Genomic DNA, 17,925 nt, shown 5'->3' with positions numbered 1-17,925 from the left:
GTTTCACCATGTTGGCCAGGATGGTCTCGATCTCTTGACCTCGTGATCCACCCACCTCGGCCTCCCAAAGTGCTGGGATTACAGGCGTGAGCCACTGCACCCAGCCCCAATCTGACAGTTTTATAAAGGGCTTCCCCCTTCACTTGGTTCTCACTTTTCTCTCTCCTGCCACTATGTAAAGAAGGACGTGTTTGTTTCCCTTTCTGCCATAATTTTAAGTTTCCTGAGGCCTCCCCAGCCATGCTGCACTGTGAGTCAATTAAACCTCTTACCTTTATAAATTACCTAGTCTTAGGTATATCTTTATTAATAAAGCAGCATAAGAACAGACTAATACAGGGAGAGTGGCAGGAGATGATACTGGACCAATAAGACAGAGTTGAATCTTGATCAGCTGCGCATTCCAAACTAAGGAGCTTGGATTGTATCCTAGAAGAAATTAGGAAAGGTTGATGGATCCAGGGCTAGATATAATCAAGCTACTCTGAGCTAGCTGATAGCTATATAATTAATTATATTATCATCAATTATTTTCTGTATGTTTCACAATGATAAAGGATGCTCTACTAGCAGAGTGGAGAAGGGTCTGGAGGGGAGCAAGGCCAGATACAGGGACTGACCAGTTAAGAGACTGTCACCTTGGTTTGTGTGAAAAATGATGAATGCTATAACCAAGAGGGTGACATGAAGGAAAGAAGAGGAGTGGACAAACAGAAGAGAAAGTTCAGTCAGAAGCTGAAGTTCACAGGACTTAGGGAGACACTAAGTATCTGGAGTAAGAGAGATGGAAGAGTCCAGGATGGCTGCTAGATTTCTGGCAAGGGAAACTGGGAGGAAGCATTCTCTGAAAATGGAAAGAGAGGTAGATAAACAGGTTCAGGAAGAAAGATGAACTCCCATTTAGACACATGCTGCAGATGCCTGTTGGACATCCAGATGGAAATTTCTAGCAAGCAGGAGTATTTACGAGTCTAGAGCTCATATGTGATGGATGGCTGGAGATATCCATTGTTGAGTCATTGGAACAGAAATGGAAGCTGAAGCCACAAAAGTGATAGTCTGCATAGGCAACACAAGGAGAGTACAGGCAAGGTTATGGGGATACCAACATTTAAGCAGCAGGCAGAGGAAGAGAGAATCAGCCAAAGAGACAGAGATAGAAAAGTGTATCAAATATATGTATGTATGTTTATATATATACACATATAGATATATAAATTTCTGTAAATAATTTTTATTTTTTGTTATATACCACTAAGAGGTATATATTATGTTTTGATGTCTTAAAAAAGGGCCCAGCCAGGAGCATGCCTGAAATACACAAACCAACCGATCAAGAGCCATACCCCCTCTATATGGCCCATCCACCCCACAAGACAATATTCCTGTCTCAATCACCCCAGGGCCAGGTACCAGGCAACTAGGGACCATCCCTATAGATTACAGCCCTCTGAAGTTATTCAAACTAGCCAATCCTAAAATGTTTACCCTGACCTGCCTTTCCTTTCCTAACGAAACTCCAGTAAAGACTCCAGCTTAATGCTTTCCCCTTGCTTCTGTCTTCCGCCTCTGACCACCCTGGTGTCTTTCACATGTGGCCCTGCGTGGCGTGTTGTGCTTCCTATCTCCAGGACTTGTGAGTATAATGAACTTTGTTTTTCAGAGCCTCTCCTGTATCTCCTTTTGTGGCCACACCTGACTGACCATCACATAAAATAATACAGAACAATAAGAAAACAGTGACCCAGGGAAGAGGAGAATCATGAGAAACTTAGAAACAAAGTGAGAAGGTTTAAAGGAGGAAGGAGATAAAGGCGACAAATACTGCACAGATACGAAATATGCTGACGATTTTAGAGTCTTGAATTTGGCCCTGGGAAAACTTTTCCCTAGTGAACTTTGCCAGGGTGGTTTTAGTAGAGTGGTTTCAGTGGAGTACTCAAGGGCAGAAATTTGACTGAATTGTATGGAAAAGGTAGAGAAGTATAAACTGCAGGTGTGGAGTATTCTTTGTAAAATACCCATGGGGGTGGGGGGCGGGAGGGGGCGCGGGAAGGAGATCCGAGATAGTCTGAGGAGGATACAGGATTGAGGGCAGGGTATTGGTTTTGTCTTGAGACTGAAGAAATTTGAGCAAGTGTGGGGATGGGAGCAGCCAGTAAAGAGGGAGAGTTGAAAACAGAGAAGAGAGAAGGAATAATTGCAAGCACAACTTGCAAGAGCAGAGGATGCACTGGCCAAAGACACAGGCAACTGCAAGCTGCCCAATATCTCCCTCTTCCTATCCCATTTGACAGGCCCATTTACCAGCTGTGCCCCTGGATAAATTGCATAACCTCTTGACCGCTTTACTGTCTCTAAAGTGGTTGTTGTCCAAGATCACAAATGGCCTCTGAAAGTAGAGTTCTTTTGATGCTAGGATTCCCCAGGACTTTCTGCTGGTGTGTTTTGCCTGTAGATCATTGGGTCAAACTAAGGTTTAAAGTTATGAGTAATTGCGCACTGCCATTGGGAATGTAAAATGGCACAGCCATTATGGAAAACACTATGGTGGTTCCTCAGAAAATTAATAATAAAGTTATCATATGATCCAGCAATTCCACTTCTGGGTATATACTCAAAAGAATAGAAAGCAGGGACTTAAATAGATATTTGTATATCTATATTTACAGACACATTATTCATAATAGCCAAAAAGAGGAAGCAGCTCAAGTGTCCATTAATAGATGAATGGATAACAAAATACGGTGTAAACATACAATGCAATATTATTCAATAAAAGGGAAGGAAATTCTGACATACGCTACAATGTGGATGAACCTTGAGGACCTTATGCTAAGTTAAATCAGCCAGTCATAAAACGGCATATAATGTATTTCATTTGCATGATGTACCTAGAGTAGTCATATTCATAAAGACAAAGTAGAATGGTGGTTGCTAGGGGCAGGGAGGAGAGGAAAATGCAGTTACGGCTTCATGGGCACAGAATTTCAGTGTGAGAAGACGAAAAAATTTCTGGAGATGGATGGTGGTGATGGTTGCACAACAATGTGAATGTACTTACTGTCAATGACCTCTGCACTTAAAAATGGTTAAAATGGTAAATTTTATGTTACATATATTTTACCACAATTTAAAAAATACATCTGCTTAGGTAAAACAAAATGTCTACAATTATTAGAAAAAGACACTATAAATATCATGATGTAACCTTTCTCATACATATCAACAGGCCCAAGGATATTAATATCCAGAAGAATATAACTGATGCTTGAACAGTGACTTTTAGTTGCCAAGCAAAGATTAAATTATGGCCCACATACTATGGTTATACCAGATAGGTAAGAGGCACATTTTGCAAACATTTCCATCAAAAGTGGTTTCAATGAGAAATTTCTGATGCTTAAAGTTTGAGTGTCAGTTATCTAGAAAATTCCCCTTCATGAAACAGATTTCCTGTTGTCAGAAAATGAGACATAATAATCAATAAGATAACAGAGTATGAAAAGACATTGGTAGGCAGAAAATAATTTCATTTGAAAATTTGAAAATCTGCTGGAATACCTAGAGTTCTTCATAGAAACTCTCAGAGGCCTAGAGGCCCCTAAGTGTCACACACAAATTTACAGGAGGGAAATACCAGTTGAGTATGCCTGCTATGAAAATCTGAAATCCAAAATGCTCCAATGAGCATTTCCTTTGAGTGTCATGTTGGCACTCAAAAAGTTTTGGATTTGGGGACATTTTGGATTTTGGATTTGGGGATTAGGGATGCCCAACCTATATATTCTTTTCTGGGTAAGTCCTCATTACTTACAAATAATGTCAGTAATAGTCACAAGGAAACAAGCAAACTAGCCTACAAGAAGCCCCTTTCCAAATATCCTCCTTGATTCCTGATATTAGGTGGGGAAGCATTTTTCTCAGTTTTTCAATTGTTACACCGCCCCCTTCAAGTTTTGTATGTCCTATTCTTGTCTCCTAAATATGGGTATTTCCTGAGGGATAGGCCTTGGTAGCCTTCTCTTCTCTATGAATGCTCTCCCTGTTGAAAAGATCATATACAGCTGCTCCTTGATTTTTGACACGGTTATGTCCAGATAAACCCATCATAAGTAGAAATATCATTAAGTCAAAAATGCAGTTAGTACACCTAATCTACCAAACATCATAGTTTGGCTTAGCCTACCTTAAACATGCTCAGGACACTTACATTAGCCTATAATTGGGCAGGCTCATTTAACACAAAGCTTATTTTATAATAAAGTGTTGAATATCTCATATAATTTATTGACTACTGTACTGAAAGTGAAAAATAGAATGTATAGGTACTCAAAGTACACTGCTACTGAATGCACATGGTACCACTGTAAAGTATAACAATCGTTAAGTCAAACTGTCCTGTCGGGGAGCATCTGTACACAAGTTATTTCAACTATTGTTTCTTCATGAATTACTGACACATTTACACATCTGGGTAGAGACTCTCTTTCCTGAGCTTTAGTCTTGAATTTCTAACAACACCCCCGGAAATTTTCTCTTGAATATTTCACCAGTGTTTCAAATTTTACAAATGTATTTGGGCTCTGAGTTCATTTTTGCCTTAAAGCCAATTTACCTTATAGATATTCCTTTTCAGCCCCAATTTCCCAGGCTTAAATAATTGAAGTCTTTCCTGGTTTCTCTTTTTTTTTTTTTTTTTTTTAGATGGAGTCTCACTCTGTTGCCCAGGCTGGAGTGCAGTGGAGGAATCTCAGCTCACTGCAACCTCTGTCTCCCAGGTTGAAGCAATTCTCCCTGCCTCAGCTTCCCGAGTAGCTGGGATTACAGGTGCCCGCGACCACGCCCAGCTAATTTTTTTGAATTTTTAGTAAAGACAGGATTTCACCATGTTGGTCAGGCTGGTCTTGAACTCCTGACATCAGGTGATCCACCTGCCTCAGTCTCTCAAAGTGCTGGGATTACAGCAGTGAGCCACCGCACCCAGCTTCTTCCCTGATTTCCTTTTTTTTTTTTTTTTTGGTTCTTTTTTTTTGGAGATGGAGTCTCGCTCTGTCGCCCAGGCTGGAATGCAGTGGCGCGATCTCGGCTCACTGCAAGCTCCGCCTCCCAGGTTCATGCCATTCTCCTGCCTCAGCCTCCCGAGTAGCTGGGACTACAGGTGCCCGCCACCACGCCCGGCTAATTTTTTGTGTTTTTAATAGAGACGGGGTTTCACCGTGTTCGCCAAGATGGTCTCGATCTCCTGACCTCGTGATCTGCCCGCCTCAGCCTCCCAAAGTGGTGGGATTACAGGCATGAGCAACCGCGCCCGGCCTCCTTCCCTGATTTCTGCCAATCTTTTTCTCCCATCATCCACTCAGTAACTAAGGATAGTACTATTCACATTAAGTACTGTACACTAACGAATTGCACTACAGGAGCTCCAGGATAGTACTATTCAATTATTGTAACCTTGGTTGTTACAGCTCTTACCTTTACTACCCAACACCAAGACTATCCTATTCCCTCATCCATACTATCCTATACACTTTTGCTAGGTTAATGTTTCTAAAACATTACTTGGAATATTCATAGTTCTATCATTCATTCCACAAACACTTACTTAGTGCTAACTTCATGTAAAAAGCACAATGTGGGGCTGGGCTTGGTGGCTCAGGCCTGTAATCCCAGCCCTTTGGGAGGCTGAGGTAGGTGGACTGCTTGAGCCCAGAGCTCAAGACCAGACTGGGCAATATTGCGAAATTTCATCTCTACAAAAATACGAAAAATTAGCAGGGCAGTGGTGTGCACCTGTAGTCCCAGCTCTTGGGAGGCTGAGCCAAGAGGATCACCTGAGCCCAGGAAGTTGAGGCTGCAGTATGCCATGCTCACGTCACTGCACTCCAGCCTGGGCAACAGAATGAGACCCTGTGTCAAACAAACAAACAAACAAACAAAAAAGCACAATGTTAATACACTCCAGAATGTAGAAATGCATTGGATAAAGGCCTGTTTACAGTTTAATAGGGGGAAAAACTTGCAAGTAAATAATTGTAGATCGAAGTTAGAAAGTGGTAATAACTAAATACATGAAGTTCCAGAAATATGATGGATTCTCAATAGAAAGAAAAATTATTTCTAGGTGGAGATGTCACTTTCTAAAGCTTTAAATAATGGAAAGAATTTCAGTATTTGGAAATGAGAGGGAGGGACAGGTATTTCATGCAAGGGACATAAGCAATCTATAAAAATGTAATAATTTATGCAAGAAGTACTTCACAGGGTCTGGTTTACCACTGACTGAGGGAGAATGGAAGGGGAACAGCAGAAAACAAAAAAAACTTTTGAATCCAAGTTAATAAACTTGACCTTTAATCTACAGGCAACAGAGAGTCATTGGATCAGCTATTTTGGATCACGGTGGTGCTTGAAGATGACTACTCCTATAGCAGGTATATGTAAGATAGATTAGTAGCAGAGTGATGCTAGAGGCAGGACATCAATGAGGAAAGTACTGCACTGACACCGTGCAGGGGATGGTAATGAGAACTTTGATTAGGTGGGGGCAGTGGTTAAGAGGATGCCAGAATTACTGTAGGGGTACAATCGACAGGACTTGGCAAGTGATTGGAGCATGGGAAGGAAAGAAAGGGCATCAAATCTGACATCAAAGTTTCCAAGTTGATTGTATTAACAAAAACGGGTGCATAGCCTGGGAAGTAGTTTGGGAGGGAAGAGGCCAAGCTTTGTCGGGATATTAAGTGTTTATACATTTGCGGAACATCCCAGAACACATGGGCAAGGCTCTTGGAAGTAGCTGGATACTAACGACTGAAGCTGGAGCAGAGAGTAGTATGTTTCTGCAAAACCACATACAAAACGGACTACGGAAATCTTACTACCGAGGCTTGCCCAGGCAGGAGAGAAAGGTGTAGCATCCCTGAAGTCATCAGTCGTGTCTACTCTTCACGGCCTGCTCTCACCTCAGTTCCCCACGAAGACGCCGGGAGCAGGCGGCCGGAAGGAGCCTTTCCCTCCCTTCTCCGGTGATTCCCAGAACTTGTCTCTACCCGTCCACGGCTCCCAGTCAAAGGAGCTTAATAGACGGCGACGTTTTCGACTGGCCACCCACCAGGCAGGCTGAAAGCGCATGGAGGACATCATCCACCTTCAGACACCTACTTGCCCACACCTCATCGAGCTCTCAGCGTTGCGCCAGCATTTGAAGAAGCGATCTGTTGCAAAGCGAGCCACACGACGAGCCTTAGTTATCGCGAGACTTGACAGGCACCCTCAACATTAGCCCGCCGGAAGCGGAAGTCAGGTGATTGTTGGATTCTAGAGGAAGGGGCTCCGTTACATTGGAGAGCTGGAGTGGTCTGGAGTTCCACGGTGTGGTGAGCCAGAGGTCACGTCTCCTGCGGCTTCTCAGTGTCTCGCCGGCGAGGTTCGGCCCGAGTTGGATAGACATAGCCCTTGGCCGGTGAGTCGCCCAGGACGCCCGGGAGGAGGGAGCGGGGCGGCCGAGCTGGGTGGCCGGCGAGGTGTCCTCCCCCTGTGCCGTGATCTGTACTCTTTGCTAGACCGAAACCCATTTACTTCTCACGGCCCATAATTTCCCTCACTTCTGGAGGTATAAGGTGCTTCGGAAGGGAGCAAATCTGCCAGAACCTTGGTAAGCAAGCTGTGATGTGCCTTGAGGACGGACTGGAAAACGCAGTTGTTTTCAGTCTGCATCTTCTTCTGTTCCCCGGGCTCACCTCCTAGGGCAGCGAAACCCCATTCTGGTTGGTTATTTCCAGGGTTAGTCGCCCACAGCCAAAGTTCTTTGTGGTTTTATTTATGGTGAATAAATAGTAGTGTTCAAGTACAAATCTGAAAGGCTTATCCTAAAAGAACATATATACTTTATGAAGTTCTTATTCATACTTGAACTATTTTGCTTTTGAAGACCCAGAGGACAAATCTTGTAGCTTCTTGCTCTTCACTGTGAGAACCAGTTCCCTCTCTGGAATGTTAGTTTTGGGAGTCTTTAGAGCGGTTTTTTTTTTTGAGACGGAGTCTCGCTCTGTCGCCCAGGCTGGAGTGCAGTGGTGCGATCTCGGCTCACTGCAACCTCTGCCTCCCAGGTTCAAGCGATTCTCCTGCCTCAGCCTCCCGAGTAGCTGGGACTACAGGCACTTGCCACCATGCCCGGCTAATTTTTTCTATTTTTAGGAGAGATGGGGTTTCACTGTGTTAGCCAGGCTGGTCTCGATCTCCTGACCTCGTGATCCGCCTGCCTTGGCCTCCCAAAGTGTTAGGATTACAGGCGTGAGCCACCGCGCCTGGCCTTAGAGCACTTTTACTCCAATTCTGTCCTCGAGTAAGACTCTTATGCGCTACCCTCCCCCGCAAACGCCTTTTGAGAGTTTCCTTAAATAAAGTCAAGTTTGTTTTTTTCCTCCCACAGATTTAAACAACCTAATAAGCAATACAGCTGCCTCAAATCTTTGGGGTAAGTAAAGCTTGGGTCAATTAGCATTCTATTTGAATTCCATTCTCAGTAATAATACAGTTGATATTTGTTTACATGAGTGTGGGTGGGGAGTCGTGGGAGAACATGAGAACATAAAAATGGAGTAGCATCTTTTCCTTGCCTTACGATTTTTACTGCCCATCTGGATTAGGTATGGGTCATCTTTTTAGTGATTTCTGTGATCCCAGTAGAATTCTTGTACGCATGATTTTAATTAGCTGAATTTATTTAAAACTCATTCCTTGGATTTGAGAATTTGACATATAGTTTGCCAATCCCAGACACATTGAAAGTCTTTTATATTTGGCATTTGGTAAAGCATACTAAGAGCAATAGCCTGAAAGATAAGAGTGTCAGGCTGGGCGTGGTGGCTCACGCCTGTTATCCCAGCACTTTGGGAGGCTGAGGCAGGCGGATCACCTGAGGTCAGGAGTTCAAGATCAGCCTGGCCAACATGATGAAACCCCATCTCTACTAAAAATACAAAAATTAGCGGGCAGGCGTGCACCTGTAATCCTAGTTACTCAGGAGGCTGAGACAGGAGAATCACTTGAATTCGGGAGGCGGAGACTGCAGTGAGCCGAGATCACGCCATTGCACTCCAGCCTGGGCAACAAGAGTGAAACTCCGTCTCAAAAAAAAAAAAAAAAAGAAAAAAAACCTGGGTGCAGTGGCTCACACTTGTAATCCCAGCACTTTGGGAGGCCAAGGCGGGCAGATCATGAGGTCAGGAGTTCAAGACCAGCCTGGTCAACAAAACCCCATCTCTACTAAAAATACCAAAATTAGCTGGGTGTGGTGGCATATGCCTGTAATCCCAGCTACTTGGGAGGCTGAGGCAGGAGAATTGCTTGAACCTGGGAGGCAGAGGTTGCATTGTGCTGAGATTGCGCTATTGCACTCCAGCTCTGGGCAACAGAGCAAGACTCTGTCTCGGGGGGAAAAAAAAAGAAAGAAAGAAAATCTACATATTGTTTCTTGCACTCCAAACAATAATTTTGGTTTAATTTTGTTGGAGTGAAAGTAGGTAGTATAAATGTTACAAATATTTGCATATGTTTGGAGGAAAGGCAGGCTAATGAAGAAGTTACCACAGTAGCTTCCGTTGTCACATCTCTTTGTCCAAAACCTTTTATTGGAAGTTAATAACGTAAGAAAAATAATTTGGGCCAGGCACAGTGGCTCAAGCCTGTAATCCCAGCACTTTGGGAGGCCAAGGTGGGAGGATCACTGAAGCCCAAGACTTCCAGCCTAGGCAACATGGCAAGACCCCATATCTTCAAAAAATACGAAAATTAGCTGGGTATGGGTGGCATGCACCTGTAGTCCCAGCAACTTGGGAGGCTGAGGTGGGAGGATTGTTTGAGCCAGGGAAGTCAAGGCTGCAGTGACCCGAGGTTGTGCCACTGTGCTCCAGCCTGGGTGACAGAGTGAGAGACCCTGTCTCAAAAAAAAAAAAAAAAAAAAAAAAAGAAAATGTTGAATTCAGTATCTAAAATATGACAAGTCTGAAAGCACACAAAGGCTTCCACGAATACCCTGCCTAAAAATTGCTTGCTTCTTGGTTTTTCATTATCTGGAGAGAGTGTTAATTTTTAAATTTTTTTAATGGAAATGTCTTCAAAATTGTACAGAATTTCAGAATGACTGACACTGCCGAAGCTGTTCCAAATTTTGAAGAGATGTTTGCTAGTAGATTCACAGAAAATGACAAGGAGTATCAGGAGTACCTGAAACGCCCTCCTGAGTCTCCTCCAATTGTGGAGGAATGGAATAGCAGAGCTGGTGGGAACCAAAGAAACAGAGGCAATCGGTGTGTATTCAAAAGAATAAATGCAGATGGTTGATCTGGCAGAGGATCGCTTTAATCTGCTAGACTGGAAGACCAGTGAGGGCAGGGACCACTGTTTTTAGTATGGCATGCCTAGTACCTAATAACAGTACCTGATACATTGTTTCTGATAGATATTTGCTTTAATATTTTTTCAGCACCATATATTTTTTTCTTGCTGTTCAAGTGTGTGTGTTTTCTTGTTTTTAGATGTTCTTTCTGTAGATTATATTTTCAATGCAAATCTACTTTAAAAACCTAGAGTTGGCCAGGTGCCGTGGCTCAAGCCTGTAATCCCAGCACTTTGGGAGGCCGAGATGGGCGGATCACGAGGTCAGGAGAGTTCAAGACCAGCCTGGTCAACAAAACCCCATCTCTACTAAAACTAGCCAGGCGAGGTGGCGGGTGCCTGTAGTCCCAGCTACTCGGGAGGCTGAGGCACGAGAATGGCATATACCCGGGAGGCGGAGCTTGCAGTGAGCTGAGATCCGGCCACTGCACTCCAGCCTGGGTGACAGAGCGAGACTCTGTCTCAAAAAAAAAAAAAAAAAAAACCTAGAGTTTTCAACAACTTGTTCAATTCCGGAAAGAAAATATTGTTTTGATTTTACTTTAGGAAGAAGTTTACAAATGGAAGTTACTTTTACTTAATAATTCAAAATAGTCAAAGGAATAAATTACCATATCGTTTTTGTGCAATTGAATAGATTTCACTTTAATTTGGAACTATTCTATTGGTTATATAGTCTGCCTATGTCTCTGTAAAGTATACCTAGTATAACACTGGAAGAGTGATTTCAATCTTAGGAAAGTTTTGAATAACTGGTGCTATAACGTTCTATTGTGAAAAATGTTTTATAGTCTTATTTATTGTGTATTAGAATGAGAAACCAGAAGCACTGCTATGGGTTTGTCATAATGTTTTTTTAACAAGGGAAGTTTAAAGACTTTTTTTGTTTTTATTGTTGTAGGTTGCAAGACAACAGACAGTTCAGAGGCAGGGACAACAGATGGGGGTGGCCAAGTGACAATCGATCCAATCAGTGGCATGGACGATCCTGGGGTAACAATTACCCACAACACAGACAAGAACCTTACTATCCCCAGCAATATGGACATTATGGTTACAACCAGCGGCCTCCTTACGGTTACTACTGATAGAAATGTTGGCAGCTTTTAGTAAAAGCATTTACTCTGTTACCATGACAAAAGTTTGGGTGTCTTCTGTTGGTCATAGTTTTATATCTGATTTTAGAGAATGGATTATTGATTTTGTGGAAGTTGAGACTTTAAAAAAAAATAGATCTTACTTGCGAGATGCGATGGTTGCTGGGAATACCTGAAATTGTGGATTATATTGCTTGACTTCTACCTCAGAATCTTCTTTATTTCATGACTTAATACTGCTATGAGTTTGGTATATTATTTGACCTCTAGGAGTTCTTTGTTTTACACAGAAATAAAAATTTTTAAATAGAAAATGCTTACTTTGTAAGGTAAGAGAGTTATCCATATGCTTAGATGTGTTCGTTTCTAAAATTCTAGAGGTTGATATAATCAGCTCATGAATGCACAGCTATGCTTTTTGTGATAGATTGTACATAGTATCAGCAGTTGAAAGGTAAAACAATCGCTTTTTTTTTTTGCTTTTGCTTTTGTAAAGTACTATGGTACTTTGTGATTCCTTACTCTATAGATAAGTCAGCGTCACATTTATTTGGGTTTCTTTTTAGAGGAAAATCAGTAATAAAGCTGTAAAATAAGGAATCGTTGTCAGTTTGTGTCTTGATCTCATGGTGGTTGGGATCAGGGTACACATTTTATGCAAACACTAAGGCTTTTTGCTAACAACACAGCAGGTCAAAATTCACACATACAAAAGTTTAACTCTGTACTATTCACACTTTTCTTTTTAATCCTGTAAGTAATGCTGCATTTTGATTGATCTTTCTTTTTTGGTATTTAATGTGGGCTGATTTTACAATGTTATATTCACTTGCAGATACATACCTCTGCTGCTTTCTCTTCTATAAATAGTGATGCTATAAACTTCCTTTCACAGAGATCATTCTATTTCAAATCATTTGAATGATTATTACAATGATTTCATTCAAATAAAAATCTTAAAAATTTAAGCATCTTCACTCCCAAGTTCTGGCAGTTAACCCATTTATTAATATGTTGAAATGAGATTTTTGGTTTTTTTATGCTGTCCTTCGTATCTGTTGAAAAGGGCTTATTTGGTTTGAGAGTAACATTAGGAGTGCAAATTTCAACATAGGTCAAAGGAATTAACAGGCACCTTCCTAACTTTATTAGAGTGACCAAAAAAAAAACCTAAATAATATTTTAAAAGGCACCTTCCAGCTGGGCGTGGTGGCTCACGCCTGTAAACCCAGCACTTTGGGAGGCTGAGGCGGGCGGATCACTTGGGGTCAGGAGTTTGAGACCAGCCTGACCAACATGATGAGACCTCCGTCTCTCTACTAAAAATACAAAAATTAGCCAGGTGTGGTGGCATGCCTGTAATCGCAGCTACTCGGGAGGCCAAGGCAGGAGAATCACTTGAAGCCCAGAGGCAGAAGTTGAAGTGAGCCAAGATCATGCCACTGCACTCCAGCCTGGGCAACAGAGCGAGACTTCATCTCAAAAAAAAAGGGTATCTTCGTAAGCCTGTTTTTTACTGCCTTCTCTCTCAGCACCCCAGTCTAGGCCCTCGAGGTTGACTTCTCCAGGTACTTCATGCTCTGCATCTACCTCTCCCTTTTATTCTCCCTTCCTGAAGAGCCACCCTCTCTGGTAACTATTTTATTGGAAAGGACCTAATAAGTCATGCATTCACATTAAGATGCAAATACAATCTTAACAGTAAGGGTTTTCCCTGTACCCCCCTAATTACATCAGTAGGCAAGAAGCCAGTGCTGTTATATAAAGATAGGATTTGATACTACAGATATTTAGCCTAGATAGTAATGTCCTGACTATACCCCAGGATCTTCTCTGAAAGCAGAAGTGTTATTAAAAATATGTATCACCTGGTTGGGTATGGTGGCTCACGCCTGTTATCCCAGCACTCTGGGAGGCTGAGGTGGGAAGATCACTGGAAGCCAGGAGTTCGAGGCCAGCCTGGGCAATGTAGCAAGATACTGTCTCTACAGAAAATTTAAAAATTAGCTGGTTGTGGTGGTGCATGCCTGTAGTCCTAGCTACTCAGGAGGCTGAGGCAGGAGGATCCCTTGAGTCCAGGAAGAGTTCAAGACTACAGTGAGCTAGGATCATGCCACTGTACTCCAGTTTGGGCTAGATAGACCCTGTCTCTAAAAGTAACGATTTATAGGCTGGGCGCGGTGGCTCACGCTTGTAATCCTAGCACTTTGGGAGGCCGAGATGGGCAGATCACCTCAGGTCAGGAGTTCGAGACCAGCCTGGCCAACATGGTAAACTCCTGTGTCTACTAAAAATACAAAAATTAGCCAGGCATGGTGGCAGATGCCTGTAATCCCAGTTACTTGGGAGGCTGAGGTAAGAGAATTGCTTGAACCTGGCAGGTGGAGGTTGTAGTGACCTGAGACCATGCCATTGCACTCCAGCCTGGGCAACAAGAGCGAAACTGTGTCTCAAAAAAAGAAAAAAAGATTTATAAAATGATCACCTGAGAAAGCACAGGCAGTTGGGACAGTAGCTGACTATAGCTTTAGGGCAGGATTCTGTGCTGTGCCAGCTGTTGACACAAAGGGAGACGTATGGGTCCAAGGCCAGCGCTGGAGGAGTGCTTCTCAGGAAGCTCAGAAGAGATGTGGTTTTCCAACAGTATTTAAATGTTTTAACACTCAACACAGCTAGGCTGCATGTGTCCTGAGTATCAGCCCTGCTTGAAAACATGGGAAGAAACCTTTCAACATGAGTTAATTCTGCATGCTGCATGAATAATCTATGTTGTTATGGTTTTTGTTTTCTAACAGCAGTTACTATCAGACTGTACCCCTGCGTCCCACCTGCTTAAAACCAGGAAGAAATAAAAGGCACAGTTTCTGCTTCATAGGACAGAAAATGACATGAAAAAAAGCTTAAAGATAATTTAAGAGTGAGAACAAAGAATTAAAATAGTGTCACACAGAATTAATTTCAAGTAGACAGTCCGTTATAACAACATATGACATTAGGCATAAGGAGTCCTAGCTTCCAGTTCTGTGCTTAAAACCTATGTGACCTTGAGAAAATCATGTAAATGCTGAGCTTATTGGCTCAGCTGTAAAAATGGGGACAATACCCACCCTGCCACCCTCACAGAATTATAAAAATAAATAACCAAAGGAAGAGCTTGAGAATATAGAGTTGTGACCATTAAACCCCTAGTGGGATATAATAGGTGCTGCATAAACATTTGTTGAATCAACGGGAGGGAAGTATTTGGTAAATTGTAAAGCATAATGTTGACATAAAGGATGTAGAGTAATGGGCAGAAGATGAGGTAGGGCAGGAGAAGTTCAGAATTAAGGATCTGTGATTGTTTCCTTATGTTAATTCATATGTGAATTAGCAAAGGAAAGCAAATTATCTCATTCAGAAAATAAACACTTCAAATGTGGAAGATGGTTTGCATAAAACTTGAGCTAAAATTAGTAGCATTTGGCCAGGCTCTGGGATTACGCCAGTAATCCCAGAACTTTGGGAGGCCGAGGTGGTGGACCATCTGAGGTCAGGAGTTCGAGACCAGCCTAGCCAACAAGGCAAAACCCTGTCTCTATGAAAAATACAAAAATTAGCCAGGCATGGTGGTGCACACCCGTAGTCCCAGCTACTAGGGAGGCTGAGGCTAGAGAATCGCTTGAACCTGGGAGGTGGAGGTTGCAGTGAGCCAAGATTGTGCCACTGCACTCCAGCCTCAGTGACAGGGCAAGACTCCATCTCAAACATAAATAAATACATAAATTAAAATAAAATTATAGCATTTGACATTTGAAAATTGGTAGTGAATTTAGAATGTCAAATATTAATTATTGAACACATCAGATTAATGTCCTTTTGAGAACAGGATGCTGGGGACTTTGAGTTTTTTGTTTGTGTTTTGTTTTTGAGTGCTAGCTGGACTTGGGGTTACACAGAATGTAATAAACTTGAGTCACTGCTCTGAGAATAGTTTTGGGGTTCCTGAAACCACATAGGAAAAAGACATCTGGGGAGATTTCTAGGATGGTTTTTGTTCCCAAAGCCACTTTCCTTATAATGCTCAACAGACAAATATGTAATTGCCCCTTGTATTTTATTCACCTAAAGAAAAATATAGGACTTTATGATAGAATTAAGGGTAATGAAATATCAGTTTTAAGTTTAGAATGTTAAAATTGAAGGAAATGATCATTTGCCCTAAAGGTTATTGACAGCACTAATTTTGAACTCTCATAAAAGAACTACACTTGTTTCCTAAATGTAATTTTTTAAAAAAACATTATCTATTTTTAAACAAGTTCAAGCCAAACCTAAATACAATTTTTTTATACCTTAAAAATTTTCCTAGACTTCCTATTTCATTTGATTCATTCTATCCAAACACAGATCTGGCTATGTATGGAAATCTATGCCATAGACTGTTGACTTCTTTTAATTAGCACAATTATCTACAGTGAAAAGGATATTTTTTAAATTAGGCAATATAGGAAACAAATACTCCCAGCTTAAGGTGGCCTCTATTATTATTGGACTTCAGTTAGCTGGAAACGTTACTTGTGAAAGTACTTACTTTGTAATGTCAGACAAATGAGATATTATATGTAAACTATTTACTGAAATGCCTATTTGAATTTTTCTTTCAGTATCTTGCATTTTAACCGAAGACACATATTTAATATGTATAAATGAGGATTCTGAAATATTAAATAAGGCTTTGGTTAATTCTGTGTGAAAAATTAAGGTACTCAAAGAATTTTTGTTCTGTTTATTTATGAACACAGAAAGATATGCTTTTAAAACTCTCAAATTTTAAAATTGATTTAAGCCCAACAGCAGAAAATACTCTTGACACTGGCAGAAGTGAATATTGTTAATATTGAGATTAATCCTTTAGGATTCAGATATATCCAGATATGACATAATATCTAAACAAAGATTTTTCCTGACATCTGCTATATTAAATTATTATAGAATGAAATAAACAACTAGATTCAAGTAGTAGATTAAAACACTGGAGCCCACAGCAGCCTTGAGAGCAGATATCTCCTCTTTTCTAGAAGTCTGGTTGATTACTGCTGGGACCAGCTTTTGAGGAAAATAAGGATGGAAGTAGAGATCCCTTGACCTGTGGACATTCTGGGAGAGTGGCCCTGGGCCAGGCTGGCTGCATGGGTCCCAATCAGTGGGGCTGCACTACATCACGGTGTGCCCAGGATGAGGAAGAAGTGACACTTCAGCTGTTGTGACACTGTTGAGGCCTCCGGGTGCCAGAGAAACATCTTGCTTCTGAGGAATTCAACTATCAGTGCTGTCAGATTAGAAAAGTGGAGATGAGCTGTGGATAATACCCCTCAGATTTAAAGATTTACAGGATGAAATAGGAGGAGCAGGTTAATGAAGAAGACAAGTCTTCGGTCAGAACAGCTGGCCGGGTACAGTGGCTCATGCCTGTAATCCCAGCACTTTAGGCAAAACCCCATCTCTACTAAAAATAAAAAAATTAGCTGGGCGTGGTGGTACATGACTGTAATCCCAGCTACTCGGGAGGCTGAGGCAGGAAAATCGCTTGAACCCAGGAGGCGGAGGTTGCAGTGAGCTGAGATTGCACCACTGCACTCCAGCCTGGGTGACAGAGCGAGACTCCGTCTCAAAAACAAACAAACAACAACAACAACAACAACAAAACAGCTAATATGTGATTCAACTGCCCCTTTGCAGGAATAAGAGAGAGCATGAAGTATGCGGCACCGAGCTAGGCACATAATGGGTACCCAGTCAGTGAGGTTCATATATAAGAATGAGTTATCTGTGGGCTGCTGAGGTGCAAGAAGGACAACTCGCATATCTTTCACCATGTCTTCATAGGCTGATGGGCTGATTTCAGCTGTTTTCATTCTTCTCCCTAAAGGGCACAGACAGCCCCATGTATGGGCTAATTGAGCTGGTGTTTTCATTCCTTTCCCTCAGGGACATGAGAGCCCTATGTATTAATTACCAGTTAGATTTTCTCTGGGTTTCAGTGACTCCTCCTGAGACAGCTTCAGGGGATGATGTGATGATGATCTCATGGTTTTTTTCCACTGCTAGTGCCTTTAACTCCCTAAAGGATCTCCAGCTTCTTTGTCTGAATTAGGTAAATAAAGCTGCTCTAATTGCTAATGGCCAGAGCTTTGTTGTTTGTATGTGTATTTTTCACATTTTAAAATTTCCTCAACTTGTGTGTTTACAAAATAATATAAAAAGTGAAACAATACAAAAATGAATAATTTTGGCCGGAGGTGGTGGCTCACGCCTGTAATCCCAGCAGTTTGGGAGGCCGAGGCAGATGGATCACCTGAGATCAAGAGTTTGAGACCAGTCTGGCCAACTTGGCGAAACCCCGTCTTTACTAAAAATACAAAAATTAGCCAGGCATGGTGGTGCA

At 41.9% G+C, this 17,925-nt stretch overlaps 3 protein-coding genes across 5 annotated transcripts in view; 1 reads left to right on the top strand and 2 right to left on the bottom strand.

Moving 5' to 3' along the window:
• HOMER2 (homer scaffolding protein 2) overlaps window positions 1-7,242 on the bottom strand; it is a 158,951-nt gene extending 151,709 nt beyond the window's left edge. The window contains exon 1 of the mRNA XM_012000673.1: window positions 7,175-7,242. Within this exon, the coding sequence (XP_011856063.1) occupies window positions 7,175-7,179 (5 nt within the window). The 5' untranslated portion in view covers window positions 7,180-7,242. The remainder of the gene's footprint in view (window positions 1-7,174) is intronic.
• Window positions 7,243-7,297: 55 nt separating this feature from the next.
• On the top strand, window positions 7,298-12,460 carry FAM103A1 (family with sequence similarity 103, member A1). 3 transcript variants are annotated; one of them, XM_012000666.1, is made up of 4 exons: window positions 7,298-7,465; window positions 8,435-8,479; window positions 10,135-10,313; window positions 11,303-12,460. In XM_012000666.1, exons 3-4 carry the CDS (start codon window positions 10,144-10,146, stop codon window positions 11,487-11,489), a joined length of 357 nt encoding a protein of 118 aa, XP_011856056.1. In that variant the 5' UTR covers window positions 7,298-7,465; window positions 8,435-8,479; window positions 10,135-10,143; the 3' UTR covers window positions 11,490-12,460. The 3 variants fall into 3 exon arrangements, with proteins under 3 accessions (XP_011856056.1, XP_011856057.1, XP_011856058.1); XM_012000667.1 differs by having other exon boundaries at window positions 7,327-7,469; XM_012000668.1 differs by having other exon boundaries at window positions 7,346-7,461.
• The window catches only part of LOC105554279 (chromosome unknown open reading frame, human C15orf40), an 18,669-nt gene continuing 12,792 nt past the window's right edge, over window positions 12,049-17,925 (bottom strand). Inside the window, exons 4-5 of the mRNA XM_012000670.1 lie at window positions 13,367-13,481; window positions 12,049-12,083 (exon numbers count right to left, since the gene is read on the bottom strand). Coding sequence (XP_011856060.1) covers window positions 12,061-12,083; window positions 13,367-13,481 — 138 coding nt within the window. The 3' untranslated portion in view covers window positions 12,049-12,060. The remainder of the gene's footprint in view (window positions 12,084-13,366; window positions 13,482-17,925) is intronic.

Source organism: Mandrillus leucophaeus, unplaced genomic scaffold, assembly GCF_000951045.1.
Source record: "Mandrillus leucophaeus isolate KB7577 unplaced genomic scaffold, Mleu.le_1.0 Scaffold639, whole genome shotgun sequence".
NCBI lineage: Eukaryota > Metazoa > Chordata > Mammalia > Primates > Cercopithecidae > Mandrillus > Mandrillus leucophaeus.
The sequence above is the reverse complement of the archived record's forward strand: the minus strand, read 5'-3'. Positions and strand labels throughout refer to the sequence as shown.

Bases quoted from the DNA above. Each gene is read 5' to 3' on its own strand.
- FAM103A1 (XM_012000666.1), top strand. From the start codon at position 10,144: ATGACTGACACTGCCGAAGCTGTTCCAAATTTTGAAGAGATGTTTGCT. The intron at 10,314-11,302 runs GTGTGTATTCAA...TTATTGTTGTAG, and splicing joins CAAAGAAACAGAGGCAATCG to GTTGCAAGACAACAGACAGT.